Below are 19,744 nucleotides of genomic sequence, written 5' to 3'. Positions count from 1 at the left end.
CAGCATTCCAGCTACCCACGGGCACTGTTAATTTTCCTGCCACTGGAGTACCCATCAACAAGCTGGTTTGGTTCTCTGCACATAGCAGGGGTAGCCAACTTCTGTGCCTTTATTTCTCATCGTGGTTCATAGAACTGCATTTAACCCCGAGCTCCCCCATCACTGTTCTTCCTGAGATTGCTGTTGGAAGTATTTTTCTGGCCCAGTGATCTATAACCTTTTTCATATGGATCCAGCAATTCTTCAGCCTCTTTATCTTCAAGGTGCTCTTTGCACTCCTTTAACACTACTCCTCATGCCACCCTTGCTGCTCCATGCACAACCTTCCTACCCAACCACCTGGGATCTCGTTCACTTCCTTGGTGGATGCTGCAGTGCTTTATACTTGCAGAATAAAACCAAGTCAGTATCTCTGTGGGGTTTGTACAATCACATGGTGGGGAGCAGAACAGAAAGCTTTGATTTCTTCCCAGCGACCATTCTTAGCTTCTATTACTGTTGATCACCGTGTTGATAAATAGCACCATAAAAATTAGAGTCATAAATTCAGTCTTTGTGAGAACTTCTGGGAAGCTTTGTTAAAAAGCAAACAAATTATCTTCCCACTTGGGATATTTCAGATGCTTTTTACAGACAAATTTATGGGTCTTTTACGAGAGCAGGAGTATGTATCCTACATGGCTTAACGCAAAATGGTGAGGAGCCAAATGCCAGGGGATGATGAGGTGGCATTGCCACCCTGCTGATGGAGGAGGGATCGTGATGATCTCAAAGAGGGCTGCTGGTTTTAATCATGGAAATAGTGCTTTTGAACCCTTTGTATGAGGCTGAAGCAGAAGTGGCTAAATACATCAGCCTAACAGTAGAGTGCTTTACAGACATGAGTGGGCATCCTGGTCGAGGTTCTCTATGGGAGTTTGGTAGCTAAGTCAACTTCCAGGGACCTAAATACCTCTGGACACTTCCACCCTGGATCTGCCTACAAAGATCATCCTTCAGGCAGTGTTTCTTGGTTTAAAACTGAGAGCAATCAGGCTGTTAAAGCCAAGAAGTCCTACCTGCAGCATTGTGCTGTGACACACGGTGATTCACAGCCCCTGCCTGGGGAGTCACCTTGTCTCAGTCATGCTCAGACTCCACCAGTGTTCACCAGTCTCAAAAGCTGGATGTGCCACTGCTATGGGCTCGTGATGGTTAGCACCACTGAAATCACTGCCATGCTAATCCAGTGCCTGCCAATGGGGTTTGAACCAGGACTGACGACTAAATTAGTCCTTAAAATGAATATAATACAGCATAGGAGATAAAATGGAGTTATAAGAAGGGTTCCATGGAGTTCTCACTAAAAGCCAGCAGAAGCAGCCAGCAGGGCTCTGCACCTTGCCCCCCTCTCCATAGGGACGTGCTGGCTGTGTCTCCCAGCCTGTGCGTCGGTGGATTCATTCCCCTGGCAGCCCTGCTCCAGCCACAGCCTCAGGCGAAGGGTTGCTTCATGAGAAACTCTTTAATGCATGAAATGGTTTGAAATGAAAGTTGTGGGAATCGTGCTGACGGTAATGCGGGTTATTCACTGGGGACTGTTTCATTATTTCATTAAGGCAGTGAAGCCCAGGGTCTGACTGTAATTCAGACCACACCAAACGGAGCAGGGCTTTGGTTTTAATTCCTCTTACGTCTTTAACAGCGAACGAATTAACACATGAATATGGACACAAATACATGAGAAGCACGATTGAACTTTCAGAGACAAATCCGTGCTGACACCCAGAGAGGGAGCTGTATGTGGTTAACAAGGGGGGCTTTGGGCTGGCATCACAAGGCTCCTTCCAAAAGCCTGTTATGTTCCCTGCCTTTCCGCCTGAACTCTGGCTCCAGAGCTCAGGAAAGGATTGCATCAGGAGCAAGCTGTACAACAGTATCCTTGTTTTCTTAATAAAGAGAATGTCGCAGAACAGGTTTTACGTATGGGGCTGATCTTTGTTCCAGATGGGATCTATCCCAACACAGCACTTGGGACTTGTCCAAACAAGGAGGAGTGAGATGTGACAATAGCAGACAGCTGGCAAAAAGATAAAGAGCAACAAAACCCCAACAGAAATCGGGGGGGGGGGAGAGCACACAACTGCTTTAAAGTGTTCAGAAACTTGTAGTAGTTTGCAGTTATAGAAAGAAATACTATTGCCAGGTGAGCACGTGGATTTGGTAGTTACTCATGCTGTACTCTGACAGTATTTCAGATATTAATATGATATTAATATTAAATTAATATATTTGCTAATATACAAAAACATTAATAATTCCTCATTATTTTGTATAAATAATGATTTACACAATATATATTTTTATTTACATAAAAACGAAAGCTTTTGGCTTAGTGTCAGGAAATCGGGACCTTGGCTTCTAATTAACCTGTAAGAGAGAAGCTATCAGATATTTAAGGAATGCGAGCTCAGCGACCACCTTCGGGCTGTTGTAAATGCAGATCTGAGATTTAACTTAAGCTATTACCCTTTATTATCCTTTATATATTCTTACTTCTATGAGAACTAGTAATAAGAGACGCTGTGGCACATGGTTCCTGATGGCTTGTCATGTCATTGCGAACACTATCTTCTAATAGCCGAATCTACATCAGACTATTGGAATCACTTTGTTATATGCCTCTCCTGAATGATACAAGCATTGAATTCTGGTTGAAACGCTCTCCCATCAGCTCTAACACCGAGCTGCGTTCTCAGCCATAGGGATATCAGCCAGCGCGTGATTCCAGGTTCATTCCCTGCTTTCCCAAGCCCTTGGATGGGATCTGCCTCTCCTTGCGCCATAGCCGGGATCTCGGGTGACTTCTTACCGGCTTTAAGCACAGAACGTGGGGGGATTTTAACCGGTTATGGTGGGATCCTGGCTAACCTGGAACGCAGTTTATCACCCCCAGCAGTCTGACCTCCCCACCCACCAACGTTCACTAACGCCTCTCAGGCCGGCGCATCCGTCACCGCGAACGCCGTTTAGCAGCGGCTGGGTAAGCCCAGCGCTGCCCATTGCTGCGGGCGAGGCCTGAACACGCTGACCCGGGGCCGGAGGGTCCCCACCGCGGTGACCGAGCGGCCAAGGCTCCGCTCCCGGTCCTCCCGCCACCGGCTTCGCGCGTCTTAAAGCGGCAACCGCTCGCCCCGAGCTTTCCGTCCCGTTGGAGCCGCGGCGCCCTGCCTTGCCGCTTTAAGGTTACCGCGGCGACGGGTCTGGGTGAGAGCGAGGCGCATTGACGTCAGGGCGGGCGGTGATTGGCCGCTCCGGTTGGTTTCCGGTGGGAGCCGCCGCCGCTGCCGCTGTTGCCGTCGCTGAGGCCGCGGCCGGGCCGGGACGGGCGGGGGGCGGTGAGGGCCCGGCGGAGCCGCCCGCGGCAGGTGAGCGGCATGGCCCGGCCCGGGGGGGGCTGCACCATGACGGGGCGGCGGTGGGAGGGCGAAGCGGGGCGGGAAGGGCGCGGAGCGGGCGGCCTGCGGCCTTGGGGGCGGGGGTTGAGGGGAGCGGCCGGTGCCAGGGCGGGAGCCGGCAGCTCCCGGGCCTGCCGCGGCGGGCAGCGCCCCTTCCTCTGGGCGCAGGCGCCGTGGTTCAGGCGGGGAGGGGGAGGCCGCGCTGCCTGGGACCCCGTGGGCTATGGCGGGCCGCGCCCCCGGCTCTGAGCTCGGAGGCGTTCGGATGCCGCGGCAATGCCCGGTGCGGCGAGGGGATGGGGTTTGTGTGTATAGCCCCGGTGCTGCCGGGAGCCTTTGGTGGTGAGGGGCGGGCTGGGCTTGGCGGGGTGCCGCCGTGGGTTAAGGGAGCTGGAACGCTTCTCGTTTATAACGTGTGGAAATGCTGCAGTCCTCGTTATGCCTTTAGTGTTTTCCGTTTTTGTTAATTCCCGTTGCTATTCGGGATGCCCCATCCCTGGCAGTGTTCAAGGCCAGGTTGGAGCAATCTGCTCTAGTGGAAGGTGTCCCTGCCCGTGTCAAGGCTTGGGACGGGATGATCTTAAGCATCCTTTCCAACCCAGACCGTTCCCTGATTGTATGATTTTCTGCGCCAGTCTTGCTGTTCCCATGAGCAGCGCTGTCTATCAGCAGTGCTTCCTCCATACGTTGCCATTTGTAAGCTGTCACAGAGCCACGGAGTTCCTCTGGGGCTGTTAATTAGGAGTGACCTTCACTGTGTGAGCTGTCAAAACAAAAAGGAAGGAACTGCAGAACCTAAAGGTGCTTTTTCAGCCCACGTGAAGTCCCTCCTTGGTGTTTATAGAACCCATAACACGTCTGCCTCTGCGTGCTTATGCAGGGATTAACTGTGACAAGAATGAAACCTGTTTGAAGTGTTTCATATTAACTCCAGGCCTCCTGCAGTCTCCAGTAGTGTAATTCAAAGGGAATGGTGTTATATTGCCTGTGTGGCTGCTGTTTCTCAATCTGCTGCCTCAGTAGGATAAACCCCATAATATGAGTGCGCCGCTTGGCTCTTCAGTGACTTGCCATTGCTCAAAATTAGTTTGACTGAATCCATGTTTCCCCTTTCAAAAGCTGTTCCTGGGATCAACATATCTCACTGCAGATTCATAAGCTGTTGCCACTGTCCCTGTACCAGGTAAATTGCTTTATATTTCATTAAAAATGCCCTGAGAAAGCCTTTCCTATTTCCTTAGCTGTCTCACTGTTAACTGCTTTATGCAAAAAGTGATATTAAATCTCTATGTATATGTATGTGTGTGTAAAAATGTGTTTTAAATTGGTTCTGTACCCTTGTGGTGGGTTGACCCTGGCTGGATGCCACCAAAGCCGCTCAGTCACTCCCCTCCTCAACTGGACAGGGGAGAGAAAATACATCAGAAGGCTCATGGGTTGAGATAAGGACAGAGAGAGATCACTCACTGAGTGCTGTCAGAGCCAAAACAGATGTGACTTTAATTATTACCAATCAAATCAGAGCAGGATAGTGAGAAATAAAACCAAACATTAGAAACACCTTCCCCTCACCCTTTCCTTCTTCCAGGTTTAGCTTCACTCCTGAATTCTCTGCCTCATCCCCCCCAGCAGTGTGGCGAATGGGGGTTCTAGTCAGTAACACACATTGTCTCCTCCTCATGGGAAGACTCCTCATGCTCTTCCCCTGCTCCAGCATGGGGTCCCTCCCATGAGACACAGTCCTCCATGCATGAGTCCAGCATAAGTCCACCATGAGTCCTTCCCATGTGCTGCAGTTCTTCGTGAGGTGCTCCAGAGTGGGCCCCCTTCCCTTCAGGAACAGGTGGTCCACTGTGGGTCCCCTGTAGGATCACAAGTCCTACAGCAAACCTGCTCCACTGTGGGCTCCATGAAGCCACAGGTCCTGCCAGGAGCCTGCTCCAGTATGGGCTTCCCATGGGGTCACAGCCTCCTTCAGGCACCCTCGTGTTCCATCATGGGGTCCTTCACGGGCTGCAGGTGGATATCTGTTCCACTATGGGCCTCTGTGGTCCATGGCGTAGCCTGTGTTACCATGGGCTGCAGGGAAATCTGTTTGGTGCCTGGAGCACTTCCTCCTCTCACCAACCTTGAGGGCTGCAGAGCTGTTCCTTCCCTCTCAAATATTCTCACTCCTATCTCTGCCTGCAGTTGCTCTGGCCCAGTTTTTTTCTCCCTTAAATACATTATCCCAGAGGTGCCACTGCTGTCACTGATGGGCTTGACCTTGGCCATCAGCAGGTCCATCCTCGAGCTGGCTGGCATTGGCTTCACTGGACATAATGTAAGCTTCTAGTAGCCCCCCCCAGAAGCCACCCCTGAGGCCCCCCAGCTACCAAAGCTTTGCCGTGCAAACCCAATACAAACGTGAAAGAGGGATGAAAAACCTGCTTAAGACCCCTGGCACTATAACAGATGTGTTTAAAGATGTGCCCTTAATTATTTACAGTTAGAGAAATAGTTTGGGGATGGCAATGTATCTGTGGAGATACTTACGAAGTATGAACCAGTTTGAACTGGAGAGTACTTTTTAGGTCTCCTAATTCCATAACTTCCGTTAGTGGACTCTGCTGTGGCATTTGGCTTCAACCACTTCCTAATACTTCTCATACTGGCCTCTCAGATTCCCAGCTCCCACCCACCTCTTTCTTGGCCATCATCCCCATGACCCCGTACAGATCATACAGCAGTGTGAAGCGAGCCTCCAACCCTACGGAATACTGGGTTTAATAGCAGAAAGTTCAGGTGGAAGCTTCCCTGATTTTGAGCATTCACAGGGCTCAAGTTGTAGAAGCTTTTCCAGCTCAGTCAAATTCTTTTCCTTTAAGTGCCTGTGGCTGGAGAGCATCCAGATTTTTTATCCCTTTCCAGGTACTAAATAAGTTCATGGCATTTACTTCCATGGTTTATCTTAGGTGCTGTTCTTGCAGATAAAGGTAGTTTTATGGTGTGATATCAGTAAGATAATGCAGCATGATGTGCCTGACTGTATTGGGCAGCAGCATCTTTATTTCCTCTATTTACTTAACCTTCTCTTTCTCTTCTCTCCAGCAATGGCAGCTTCTAGCAGCAGCAGTGAGGAGGAGCGTAGTCTTCGGGAATGTGAACTTTATGTCCAAAAACACAACATCCAGCAACTCCTGAAGGATTGCATTGTACAGTTATGCACAGTGAGACCTGAAAGACCCATGGGATTCCTCAGGGAATACTTTGAACGATTGGAGAAGGTAAAAATAGAGAGCAAGGTGGGGAAGGAGAGGGGAACAACCTAATTTTACATCATCTCTGGGATTTAGGGGCTGTGCTTCAGATTTGACCGGTGTTCGTATCAGCTGTTTGAAATAAGGACTGATGCTTTTGGAAGACAAATCCTGTTTTCCAGTTTATGCCAGCTGATGACAGTGTAAAAGCACTTCTGTCGTAACAAAGCATAAGATGACAAAGAGACTTACCCAGCTTGGATGCAGATGTAATCCCAATCTAATGCTTAATTGCAGAAGCTAATAGGTACCATACACGATCGTGGCTGTAGTTAGATGACAACTGTGGCATTTGACCTTGATTAGATGCTTGTGATGGGCATTTGATTTCTTATATTGAGACAATGGTTTACAGTAATTCAGGTAAGCACAGAACAGCAGGTCAATACCTAGCCCAAGCTGAACTCAAACAGGAGTATTTGCATTCCAGATCTCCAGGAGAGATTCTCTTGGGAGTTCAGTGTTGGTGTTAAGCTTTGCTGTCCCTCTTGCATTTGTCCTCAAGGAGGTCTCCTTGGTGTTTTTCTTGTTGAAAGCATCCTGGGATGCTGGGAATGGAGAGCATTTTCTCATCCTGGTGCTTGTGTGTGAAACTCTGATTTCACATTCTTTTGAACTGTTCGTGTTATATATTGATGCCTAAGCAGACAGGAAAAGATGATGCTCTGCAAATGGGAGGATTGAAAGGCCAATGTGAGGTATGACAACTCTATTCAGTACAGCAGTCATTTGCAGGTGCTGCTTTCAGTACTTGTATCTTACTCTTCTTTTAATTCTAGCTAGTTTCTAATTGCTGATGTAAAGAAGAAATAGACACTAGCGAGTATAAATATGTAAAATGGAAATTGCCTTTTAATGGAAACGTTCAAGATAGATAATAGAAAAGGACCAAATGGTGCAAATTAACCTATAGCTTACAATGTATTTGAGGAACATTTTGTTTATTAAGTGAACAACAGCTCTGCAATATGCTTGACTCTTTTTTTTGTGTAGTTTCAGAGAGAAACCAGCAGCAAACTAGGTAGTGATCAGGGTCTTAAGACACCACTGTCCCTGCCTGTTACCGTGCCTCCTTTCCTACCTTGGATTCTGAGTTTCTGATAGATTAGTTGCTTTAAAGCATCACCACAAATGTTGATATACAAAACTTAACAAAGTATACTGGACTTGGAATAAACTGTAAACCAGTCCATACCTTGGGATATAAAATGGGAGTATTTGGATGCTTTTTTTCTGGTGGACTTATGGTCAATCTGCAGGGTTATTAATAATTATTATTGATAATTAAGGGAAGCTGAATTTTTTTTTAGCAGGGCAAGTCTAGCTCTGAGCTTAAATCACATGTATTCTGGAGCTGAATAAGTCTTGGTGGTTTTATTGTGGTGCAGATAGGCTGTGTCTGTACTTGGGCAGCCCACAGGGAAGCTGAAAATACAATTGGTTAGATAATATGTTTCCTTTTGAATTTCTCTTATGATTTTGGTCAGGGTCTTTTATTCTGAGTTGTGTTGGCATGGGTTAGGTGTGCCCACTGGTGCAGCGACAGCTACAAGTGAAACCAGAGAATCTTTCTTGCCTTGGTTTTGGTTTAACCAGGTAACAAGGCACCTCAGTAGCTATCAAGCACCGGAACAATTGACATCCTGTGCTGCGTTAGCAAACTCCTGACATCTGTGTCTGGAAAGCATAAATGTGCAGTGCTGTTATTAACCAGCTCTAACCCAGAGCTTAGCTCTGGTAGAGCAACAGTGATCGAAACAGATTCTGCTTCACCTTCCAGAAGTAATGTCTGCTGCATCTGTAATAAAGCACAGCAACTTTTCCATCCGCTTTCTAAATCTGTTTGACTCAATGGAAGTTGGGGTTAAGATATGGTATTTAAGGTTGAATTTGGAAGGAAACTGAGGCGAGGTTGCTATTTTCTCTCTAGCTATCCTGACAAGTCATCTCTTCCACAGCGCACACACACAGAGCTGATTCACTGTCATGTTACTAAAATACGTTGAAGACGTTTAAACACGCTTTTGAATTCATGTTCAGAAACATGGAAATGAACTGTCTCTGAGCCCATTGTAGCTGCAACAGGAATTCAGATGTCTTCTGCTGAGTTATGAAAGCTGCTCCATGAATCTAATTACTGCACATTGGTTATATTAATGCTTTTATTTTGTCTGCTTGTGATGTACCAAGGCTTCTGTTCTTTTTGCTGTGCAGCACCAGTGCATACTAAAAGCTAATAGCCATCCAGTGCTGTGCTTGGCTGTGTAATGTAGCTTGAGCTATGGCAATTTAATGTAGAGATCATTATTAGAGCCTGCCAGCCGAATCTTGGATATTGGACATGGCTGTCCACTGGAGTAAGTGCGTGTTTGAAATACTGTGTGCAGTGCAGTTAGGTGCATATTAGGCTTTATAGAAAGCTGGAATGATGAAGTGTGACTGTCGTCTAGGCACTGTACCTGCTCCCCACTACCCACTTTGTCTCCATAGATATATGGCTGAGTATTTTCCTCTTTTCCTCAGTGTTTCAGTTGCCAAACATGGGAGTCAGGAAGGATGCACTGTGCAGTGTGAATTATGGCAGAGCTTTTAACATTGCTTTTTAGTTTCTGAGTGTTAGAGGTTTTAAGATATGGGGGGAGCTAATAAAGATTAAATTATTATTGCTCAGAAGAAACTGAGACAATTTCTGGTGTGATGACAGTCAGGGGGTGCCAGAGCATACAGTGTAAAACACCATTCTGGAATTAGGAAGGTCTTCAGTAGCTGATGGACTGAAATACGAGTGTGTGAAGTTTCAACACTTGAATATCCCTTACTTGTGATAATTGAAGTTGACTTAATGGTTGTTTCTTACTTGTCAGGAAGAATAGGATTTACAGTTAGTGGTCACTGACACTGAAAACATTGAACTGCTTCATCAGCTGAAAGACCAGGATCAAGACTTGGGTGTAACTTTAGTACTAAACGTTTTTAACATCCTGGTCATGGTTATACTGATCAGCGCAGAGCAAAATGAATGCCTTTGTCCATTTTGTGGTTAATTTAAACACAGCTTTTTCACTTCTAAACCAGAACAAATATGTTTTCTCATTTATAACCACTGGCTAAATTTGAGAGTGACTGAGAATAACAACTGCTGCTCTTTCTTCAGGTCCTAGTGCTGTTTTTCACTGATGTGGTGGTGGTTTAGTATCATAAGTCATAAAGGTTTATTTTAAAAAGATAAATACATTAAAAGCCACTGCTGTGAAAACAATGAGACTTTAGTATGTCATTTACTCCATTGCCATAGTGTTGCCTTTTAACGTGCAATGTGAATATAGGGAGGGTTGTCTCATTAGGGATAATCTTCCTCTTGATGAGTGTGTACGTAGTCTACTTAGAATAGCTGGTGTATTTTAAGATAATACATTATCTTACCCATCTGTAACTAGTTTCTCTGCCCATTGCATACTTCTGTTTAATATAGTAATGTTAAATCTCAGCTCAGGGAGAAGTTGCCAATTGGGTTCTTTCTGTTAGTGCAGGTTCTTTGAGTGGGCTGTTACCTGATGAGTCTCTTGTTGAACTCTTTTGATACACAGCTCCTTGCTAAGTGCTGCTGAAGTGCTGCTATTTCTGAAAGCCACAGGATCTCAATACTTTACATTTTATGTGATACTGGAAAGAATACAGCAGCTGGTGTTCACTTCTTTAAAGTGTCAAGGTTTTTTTAATGGGTTAAGTATCTCTGTGTGGATGAACAGTATGTTTCTGTGGTTGGTGGCGTTGCCCACTTTGTAGAGGCAGTTTAAACTGAACACTCAGGACTGCTCCAGCTGTTTCTAACTTCATCTCAGGCTTGCTTCTTTAAAACCAGGAGGGAGACACAAGGTTTTAAATACGTTTTGCTCCCATGATTTTGAAATGTAGCACTGTTTTCTCAGTGGGCCAAAAGCAGGAAGTGAAATGTAACTCGATGGATCAGTGCTTGCTCTTTGGCTATCTGAGAGGTGTAACATGTACACTCGCTGTAATGGTTATCTGATGTCCCTTTCCTCAAAGCACTGTTGTTATACATTAGCCTCTGTGCACCTCCGGAGTGGAGCGTGGCAGCCAGGCAGCAATGTGGCAGGGACAGCTTCGTCAAGGACACTGGGGACAAACCCAGCTTTCCAAAGAGCTCCCAGAGAACAGATGACTCCTTGTTCTTTTAAGGCATGGCCCAAAAATCCTGTTTCCTTAATGCTGGGAAAGTCATTTGTGCTGCTGTGATGCAAATGCTCTGGCTCCAAGGTTGGCTTTTATGTTGTTTTTAATCTGATTGTAGTTGATTAAAGTGAATCTTCTGGTACACAGAAGACTCAGATGTCTGTGTGTCTAGTTAGACTTCATTTGACTGTAAGTACACTAGTCTTGTACAGTATCACTACAACACAGCACTGCAGGTAACTGAGGGGAATAAGGAAATGTGCAAAGCTGGCAAATCTGGGTTTATGGAAAGAACTCTGCTCTTTGGCCTCCAGCATCCTTCCTCCAGCTCTTCTGCAAGTAGTGTTCATATTTCTTTCTCCCAAAATAACTGTCGGTTATTGAGTATCCAGTTGGTCCATGACTTGACCTTGTTTCAAAAGCTTCTCATGTAACATGGGTTTCTGAGGAATTCCTCTTCTGTCTTTCCCATCAAACAAGGCTCAACACCTCACAGGCTGAGGGGGAGCTGATAGGTTTAGAGTGGGAAAAGGTCTTTAGCATTTGCAGAATGCCTTCATTGCCAGTTGAATACACCAGTGGAAAGTAGAATCAACCTATGTATGCTTCTTAATTTATTAAACTATTCATATGACTTATTAAAATAAATACCACTGTGATATGAATGTTATGAATGAAAGGCATATCTACCATCTGTTTTGAAAGGCCTTTGATCTTGGTTACTGTAGTCTCCTGTTTCCTTAATGTGGGACTAACAGTACGCAGGAAGCTCCCTCGCATTGGCAGGCTAACTTGGAATGTGATACATAATGACCTTTCTCTGTACTGGATGATGTGACACAAGCATGTCTTCCTTCCTGTTTAGGAGGAAACAAAGCAGTTGTTGAATCAACAGAAGTCTGGTTCTCGCTCAGACTCACGGGAGGATGAAATCTCCCCTCCTCCTCCGATGAACCCCGTGGTTAAGGGTCGAAGGCGGCGTGGAGCCATCAGTGCAGAAGTCTATACAGAAGAGGATGCTGCATCTTATGTTAGAAAGGTGCTCTGACTTTTAAACACTGCCAGTAAAGCATCTACAGTCCAGCAGTATATCAAAGACAACCTTCTACCCAGTGTATTAAATTGCAGCCTGTTAAATCTTATGGTAACTGTAAAAAGCAGACCTGTGTCTAGCTGTTTAACTGGAGGTTAGAATAAACTGCCATGCAAGTAAATCATTTATGCATAACTCAGACCTGTTCCCTTTGAAGTTACATATATTTAGATGTCCATAAATTTGTATATTATATATAAAACCAAAGTGCTTCCAGTTATTCCACAGCTGCAACATTACATTGAGCCTAATGGCAGAGCAGACGTGCTGCTATTCATAGGAAAACAAGTTGAACAGATAACTTCTGTTCTTGCAGAAAAACTTACAGACAAGGCGTGATGCTTTTACAGGTGCATAAAATAATACAAGGTTTTATTTACCTCCTGCCCAAAGTGGCTGTAAGCATTGACTGTGTTTGGGTTTAGATCTGTAGTGCTTGAAAGAAACAGCCAGTGTTTTGTAGCAATTTAAGTAGTTTATTTACCCTGGGGTATGCAGAAATTGTTCTTGGAAAAATTAATCTGTTAATTTTCTGATTCTATCGTAGGTTATTCCAAAAGATTATAAGACTATGGCTGCTTTGGCAAAAGCTATTGAGAAGAATGTGCTGTTTGCCCATCTTGATGATAATGAGAGAAGGTAGGAAAAGATCTTTGTAGTCTTACAGTGCCATAATGTACAAAGCTGCACGGCCTCTTTACAACAGTCACTGTAACCATACAGGGGTTATAGGAGGAGTACTGGTGGGTTGGAGGTGCAGACGGATGAATGTGTGCATGGCAGTTGTCCAGGAGTTTGTCTAATTTTGGTCTCCTTCTCTTCAGTGACATCTTTGATGCCATGTTCCCCGTCACCTACATTGCAGGAGAGACCGTCATACAGCAAGGCAAGTGACAGTGTTTGCACTGATGAGTGTGTTGGAGGTGATGAGCGGGCTCTGGCCTAATGCTCTTATTAATTTGGGGATTTGCTTTGAAAGTAAAGCTGTTGTCTGGCTGCAGTGACCCTTTGTTCTGTTACCTCAAGTACAGCTCGTACTGCAGTGAGGAGTGGAGCAACTGTAGGAAGGTGTGGTTTCATTGGGTCTGCTATCTATTGGAAAGATTGTCCTTTGATGGCTCTGTAGCACACCTTATGTCAGTTCATGGATCTGGTTCACCTTTCCAGTGATCTTGGCAGTGCTGATTTCCCACATACCAGTAGATGTCCTCTCACAGAACTGAGCAGAGTGCAAGATCAGCACAATGAAATTTCACCCTGTACACTGTGCAAAAATTCATCTCTGTCAACCTTATTAGATTCTAAGCATCAAAGTAGGTAGAGATGCCAGCTCTGTGGAATGTGAATGTTTGCTTAACTTTACTCTTTTTAATGTGTATTCAATTTCTTCTTCTGTAGGTGATGAAGGTGATAACTTCTATGTTGTTGATCAAGGAGAAATGGATGTAAGAATTTTTGGTAGCTCATTAACGATATGCTCATTCCTAGCAGAATAGGCTGATATATGTACAGGCCCTTCCTTTAGCAGCTTTTCTCATTATAATTTCTTATTGTAGAAACATATTTTTCTTTGGAGCCTCTTTGCTCCTTGATGTCTCAGTGAGTTGTGAGTTGTGCTGAGTTTCAAAATGAACACTTTGGGCATGAGCGCAATACTAATGCTTTACAAGTGCAGGGTGGAGTCCAGCTGAAGTGTGGGACAGGCTTTAAGAATGACCAGGCTTTTGATTTTTCAGTCAGACTAATCCATGGCTTTCTATGACAGAGTCTTTGTTCAGATTTTATTTGCTATCAAAGGGCCTCAGTGCATGTGATAAATGAGAGAGTCCATGTGTCAAGGAAAGTAGAAATCGTGGCTGGGACTGGGGTTGGCTGTGAAGAGTTGATGAAGCTCTGAAATGGGGAACTCTGGGTGCACAGACCTGAGAATTTCCTTTACTGTAAAGGATGTACAGGGCAGTAGGAGCTTTGTGTTTCTGACCAGCTCACAGCACACTGTGGGTCTTGGCTTACCACTGTGCTCTGTCTTTCAGGTTTATGTGAACAGCGAGTGGGCAACCAGTGTTGGTGAGGGTGGAAGCTTTGGAGAACTGGCCCTTATATATGGAACTCCCCGAGCTGCAACTGTCAAAGCAAAGACAAATGTGAAGTTGTGGGGCATTGACAGAGATAGCTACAGAAGGATCCTGATGGCAAGTATTCCTCTAGCTGATATGTGGCTTATGCCATTGACTCAAGTAGCTGTGTGTATAACCTGGAATTACGCTTCTGGTTTTACTGTTCACTCAACTTACATTGGTCATTTCTGACCTTCTGCCTGTGCCTGTCCTTTGCTGGAGTTAGTTATTCAAAGTCCTGCTATCTCTTTTGTAATCGTAAAGTAGATCACTCAGCATACGTTTATCAAGCCTGGGGCAAGGGGGAGCCTTGCATTAGTGAACAAGCAATACCAGTACAGCATTAAACTGGACTAAAAATGCAATACCTACTGGTTAACTTGCCAGATGTTTTGATTCTGCTCTGTTCTTAGCTTGCTATGTGTTAAGTAGCGTGTGTGAACAGCAGTTGTAACTAACTTAAGGAGGTATTGTGAGTTCTGGTTAGAATGTATTTCAGAAACGAACATTAGGGCTGCAATAAATCCTAAGTACTTTATGAAGGCTGCTCAGCTCTGAAATAATTAAAACACAATCTTGTGGGTTTGGGGTCTGAGAGAGGATGTGGTGTGTCTGCTTAATTTTTCTTGAGATTTATTTGAAGCCTCATATAAAACGTGAAGTAGAAAACTGGGGTTTGTTTTTCTTTTAGGGAAGCACTTTGAGAAAGAGAAAGATGTATGAGGAATTCCTTAGTAAAGTATCTATATTGGGTAAGTGACTAGATTTTTGTTCTGGAGTGGAATAAATTGCCACACTGCAATAAAGCTGTTACCTAGCATTGTTATGATGACAGGCTATTGCAGTCATCCATTAAGACTGACTGCAAACCCTGTACTGCTTTTCTGCATCATTCCAAATCAACTCTTAATTCAGGTCTTTATCTGATCCACAAATGTAGCCAGAAATCAGTTTACCTCTCTGTAAAGAGAGAGCAAAAAACGTGTTTGTGTTTTGTTCTGTTAATGAACTATTAACTCTGTAGAATCTCTGGACAAGTGGGAGCGTCTCACTGTAGCTGATGCATTGGAGCCGGTACAGTTTGAGGATGGGCAGAAGATTGTGGTGCAGGGAGAGCCGGGAGATGAGTTCTTCATTATCCTGGAGGTAAGCGAGCTCCAATTAAAAGCTCAAACTTTACTTTTTTTATTCTTAGCATGGCTTATTCTGCCCCTAAATAGACACTTGGAGGAAAATACGGAATAGAAGAATGCACTTTTAGAGAATTCCTAAAGGAATATAGTCTTGCTGGACATGCAGAAGCATATATTTAATTTTGTTATTTTTACAAATAGTGCTTGTAGGAAAACACAAGTTTCTGGCTGAAATCAGTGTATCTTTTACAGAAGAGTAGAGACCTGTTCTAGATAGCTAGTAATGTCTTGCTAGTGGTATCATTGTCTTCTGTTTCGTTGTGGTGGGGTTTTGCCTGTCAGACTGTAATATTCTTGCTATCATGAGGAAAACCAGGAAGAAGCCAGTGCTATGGATATGTAACTACCCAAGACATGTATGCTTCAAGAAGAGGGAGGACCAGCTGTTCTTAAAGAGCAGTCTGGTAAATTGGGCAGGGACTGTGACGTGGTTCCTAGGCTGAGCCATCCTAACAGTTATTTCTGCAAAGCAGCTGATTCCATGTGGAATTCAGTGTTTTTTTAAGTGATGCTGGGAATTGCAGTTGTTTAATTGCTGTGATTTATTGAAGGGCACAGCTGCAGTGCTACAGCGTCGGTCAGAGAATGAGGAGTTTGTTGAAGTGGGCAGACTGGCACCTTCAGACTATTTTGGTGAGTTACGTAGTACCCTTGATGGTTACTCACACAACTGTCACTGTTCTGCCTGTGCTGTGTGGGTGATGGCTGTGCATGACAGTGGTGGGATGGATTTGCTTAATTACTGTTTTGGCTGCCTCTTGTGGTTTCACTCAACGTCAGGTGAGTGTCAGTCACTCGGCTTTCAGGTGTGTGTGGGGATCACAGAACTGGAATTGTTCGAGAGTGCTTTCATTCAGAAGGGGCCTCCTTTGAAATTGCATCACACTGCTCAGGGCTGTGTCCACTTGAGTCTCTTGTGTCTCCAGGGGTGGAGATCCCACAGCCTCTCACTGTTTAACCAGCCTGGTTATGAAGAGTTTTTCTTTATGTGTGACAAGAATTTCCTGTTCTGCAGCTTGTTGCTTTCTCTTTGCCTTTCACTGTGCAGAGGGCAGTCTAGTTTTGTCTCTTGTTACAAGACAGCAATAAGATTCCCTCCTCAGCTGTCTTTTCTTCAGGCCAGACTAACACAGCTCTTTCAGCATCTCTTTGCGCTGCAGTCCTCAACCATCTGGGTGGCACTGCTGGCTTGCTCTGCTTTGGCAGCCCCTTGTACTGGGGACCTTGAAACTGTGTGGTGCTCTGGATACAGTCTTGCAAGTGCAGATCAGGGGTTTTTCTCCTTCTGTTGAATGTGTTCTTACTCAGCTAAAAGTTACATGGTCTGTAAGTTGCTTTGGCTTGAAAAAGCTTCTATATGTTGGCAAAGAAAAAGGCTATGATTCTGTTACAGTTACTTGTGAAGACTTTGAGATAATCTTCTATGGAACTTCTATGGAACTTCCATGGAACATGGAACTAATCACTTGTTTGGTGCATATCGATCTATTTTTGGATCACAGATAGGGACTGGATGTGTGTGCTCATGGAGGAGTTTGGGGTATAATGTAACAGTTTATAACAGGGTATTCTGCAGCAGCTTGACACACAACAGGGTAGTTTCTTTGGCTCTTTGGCATGTTGGTTTTAACTCTGTTCATGCTCTCCTGTTGCTGTAGGTGAAATAGCTCTGCTGATGAACCGTCCCCGTGCTGCCACCGTGGTTGCTCGTGGCCTCTTGAAGTGTGTAAAGCTCGATCGACCCCGGTTTGAGCGTGTCCTGGGGCCCTGCTCGGATATTCTCAAGCGCAACATCCAGCAGTACAACAGTTTTGTATCACTGTCTGTCTGAAACCTTCTTCCCTACCCAAAACATGCTTCACGAATGCAGACTGCTTTATTACCCTTGTGCAGAGCCACATTGCCACTGGCATTTGCAGCTTCCTGTCTGTTTAAAAAAGAGAAAAACAACAAAAAAAATTGCTTATCATGGCACTGTTTTTAATTTGGAGCATATTGGTTCTGTGCTCTCTGTCCCATTAAATGAATAGAACATAAGTTTTATGAAGATGTTTGCTCTTATGGCTTCTCTCTGTGCAACAGTGTCCAACTCAGGCTAATGCAGCCTTGCTTCAGCGAGGGAGAGCCCTCCTGGCACTGTGCTCATTGCCATAGAGTAAGGAGGTGACAGCAGAGAGGGGGGAAAAGTACTTTTAAAGGAGCTTCTCAAACTGTTGGACAGATTTTAAGGCTGTGTTCATCATCTGCTGTATTTGTTTTCAAATGAGAACTGCCCTTGTAATTGAGCTTCTTGGGGCTTGGGGGTCTCTTCTTTTTTTAACTCTCTGGGTACTGTAATCCTGGGTGCAGTCGTGAGGCATCAGCTGCTAAGAAAGCCACAGTTGGAATTTAACAGTATAACTGTTCCTGTGTCTGCTGGGTTAAGGTTGCTTAGTTATGTTTCTGTCAAGTGTAAAGCAAAGCTTCCAAGGTTACTAGTTCTGGTGAGCTGCTGCAGTTGTTTCTTCATTTGCTGACTTGCTGCAACTGATTTTCTTTCTTCAGCCATTTATGACTCTTCCTGTTCAAAGTGGCAAGAACCAAATGTGACATTAAACGTCTGACTTTGGTCTGTAGTGCATAGGTTGGTGTAAGAATGGTGCAGCTGTCCAGCTGTGAGTAATGTTCTAGTACTTAGGTTGGTGTAGGAATTGGAAGCAAACATTTTATTCCCCCAGTGACTTTTGCTTGCTTTGTGTATTCCTCAGTTGACTTTTTTAAACATCATCAGTTCAGGTGAACCCTTTGTTACCAGGGAAAAGAAATGTGGAGTCTTTATGGCTGGCACCAGTTGCAGGTGGTGAGATTGGTGGTCTGTATAGATGTCATTGTTATTGGTAGAGAACATAAAGCAGAAATGAATGTTTTACCTTTCCTGCACCACTCAGTTATTAAGTTTTTAAATCAGTCAGTGAATCCTTTTTAAATGGTTACTGATACATCTAGTTTAAACACAGAAGGTGCATTCTCTTTCCTTGCTGATGGAATATAACATGATGCAGATTTCACACTCCTTTCTTTCTTTCCAAGTCCAATATGTTGCGGAGTCTTAAATGTATTTCAGTATTTACCAGCTTTGCGTTCCATTACTCTGTGCACACCAATACTTCCCCAGAGTTTTTACAGAATTCCACAGTTCAATAACGGTAGGCAATTTTTAAGGTTTCCTTTAAACTGTAATTTATATAAAGTAGCGTAGGTTTGTATTTGGGAGTGACAGCAAGCGGTTCTGCATTTGTTGTGCACCTACTTCTAACGATGGAGCCCTCATTTGAGTTCCTTTCTGAGGTCGGATGGATTCCAATTCCAGACTTCCCAAGGCATGTAGATAATCAAGAGTCTGGGAGTTGATGTAGGACAATACTGAGGGCATCAAGCCTTTACAGAAGGTTTCAGCCTGTTGCTGAACCTGAAATCCCAATAATGGGATTTAAACACTTGTGATTTGAGTTCTCTCTTTAGGAGACCTTGAGTAGAGGATTTCAGCCACAGCCCTTAAGGAATAAGCAAAACCGACCTTTTTGGTTCATTTTTGGTTAAACTTTCCTTAAGTTTTGACTCTATCCAGGTTTTTTGTTCAAATGTGTTCTTTGTGTTACTTTGAAGCACCAAAACCGATGTAAACCAGTTAGAGCTCCACAGCAAAAGGCACATTTTTTTTATATAAGGCTTTCTAACCAGTTTTCACTACTGCATCTTTTTAGCTTGCTGGTTACTCCCTTTTGTAGTTTTACCTACAAGATTTTAAGATAAATCAGCTACGTCTGAGTTAAATATTAACCACAGTTATAGCTTTACCTTTGTGTGCAATTGAAATATGTTTGAAACCACAATTGGCATAGTTTTGCCTTAGCTAACATTCAGGGCTTTAGAAGTAATTCTTTGCTAGTCCACCTTTAGCGAATTGATGAAGTCTATTGCCCTAGAAAGCTATAGTCAACCAGAGGACCATTTTTGTATTGTTACCTGACTATATAAGTCTGATTTACTGTATGTGCTAATATATTATATTATATTCCTTTTGTTATAGATTGTCCTAATGGCAGGTAAAGCAATAAAATGATTTAAATTCTTAAATGCAATCAGTCTCTTCTTCTTTCCCCCTTCATTTTGTTTTTCCAAGATTGTGCTTCCCTTTAGCCTTAGAAGAATTACTATGAATGAAGTGGTAAAAGCTAAGAAGCTTCAATGGATTTGCTTTGTGTTAACTCTGAAGCCTTGAGTTCAAGTTTTAGCTTACAGCTCAATGGACCCTGCCAGAGAGCTGTGTCTCCATGAGCCAACATGTGCCTGCAACCTGGGGACTTCTCCATAGTTCTGGCACTTGGTGGCTTTTGAAGTGAGAAGGTTCCTGTGTCTTGGTTAAGTGTTT

The 19,744-nt window shown here is 44.3% G+C and overlaps 1 protein-coding gene across 2 annotated transcripts; it reads left to right on the top strand.

Moving 5' to 3' along the window:
* Nucleotides 1-3,243: 3,243 nt before the first annotated feature.
* Nucleotides 3,244-19,454, top strand: PRKAR1A (protein kinase cAMP-dependent type I regulatory subunit alpha). 2 transcript variants are annotated; one of them, XM_061377474.1, is made up of 12 exons: nt 3,244-3,407; nt 4,557-4,620; nt 6,528-6,703; nt 11,796-11,969; nt 12,571-12,662; nt 12,848-12,909; nt 13,422-13,468; nt 14,057-14,215; nt 14,832-14,892; nt 15,165-15,286; nt 15,885-15,966; nt 16,992-19,454. In XM_061377474.1, the coding sequence occupies exons 3-12, from the start codon at nt 6,530-6,532 to the stop codon at nt 17,162-17,164; spliced, it is 1,146 nt and encodes a 381-aa protein (XP_061233458.1). In that variant the 5' UTR covers nt 3,244-3,407; nt 4,557-4,620; nt 6,528-6,529; the 3' UTR covers nt 17,165-19,454. The 2 variants fall into 2 exon arrangements, with proteins under 2 accessions (XP_061233458.1, XP_061233459.1); XM_061377475.1 differs by lacking the exon at nt 4,557-4,620 and having other exon boundaries at nt 3,277-3,407.
* Nucleotides 19,455-19,744: the final 290 nt, after the last annotated feature.

This window comes from Neopsephotus bourkii, unplaced genomic scaffold (assembly GCF_033783945.1).
Source record: "Neopsephotus bourkii isolate Nb327-2 ecotype Australia unplaced genomic scaffold, CSIRO-AGI_Nbou_v1 NB_1749, whole genome shotgun sequence".
In the NCBI taxonomy this organism is placed as follows: Eukaryota; Metazoa; Chordata; class Aves; order Psittaciformes; family Psittacidae; genus Neopsephotus; species Neopsephotus bourkii.
Note: the sequence above shows the minus strand (reverse complement) of the source record. Positions and strands in the feature narration are given on the sequence as shown.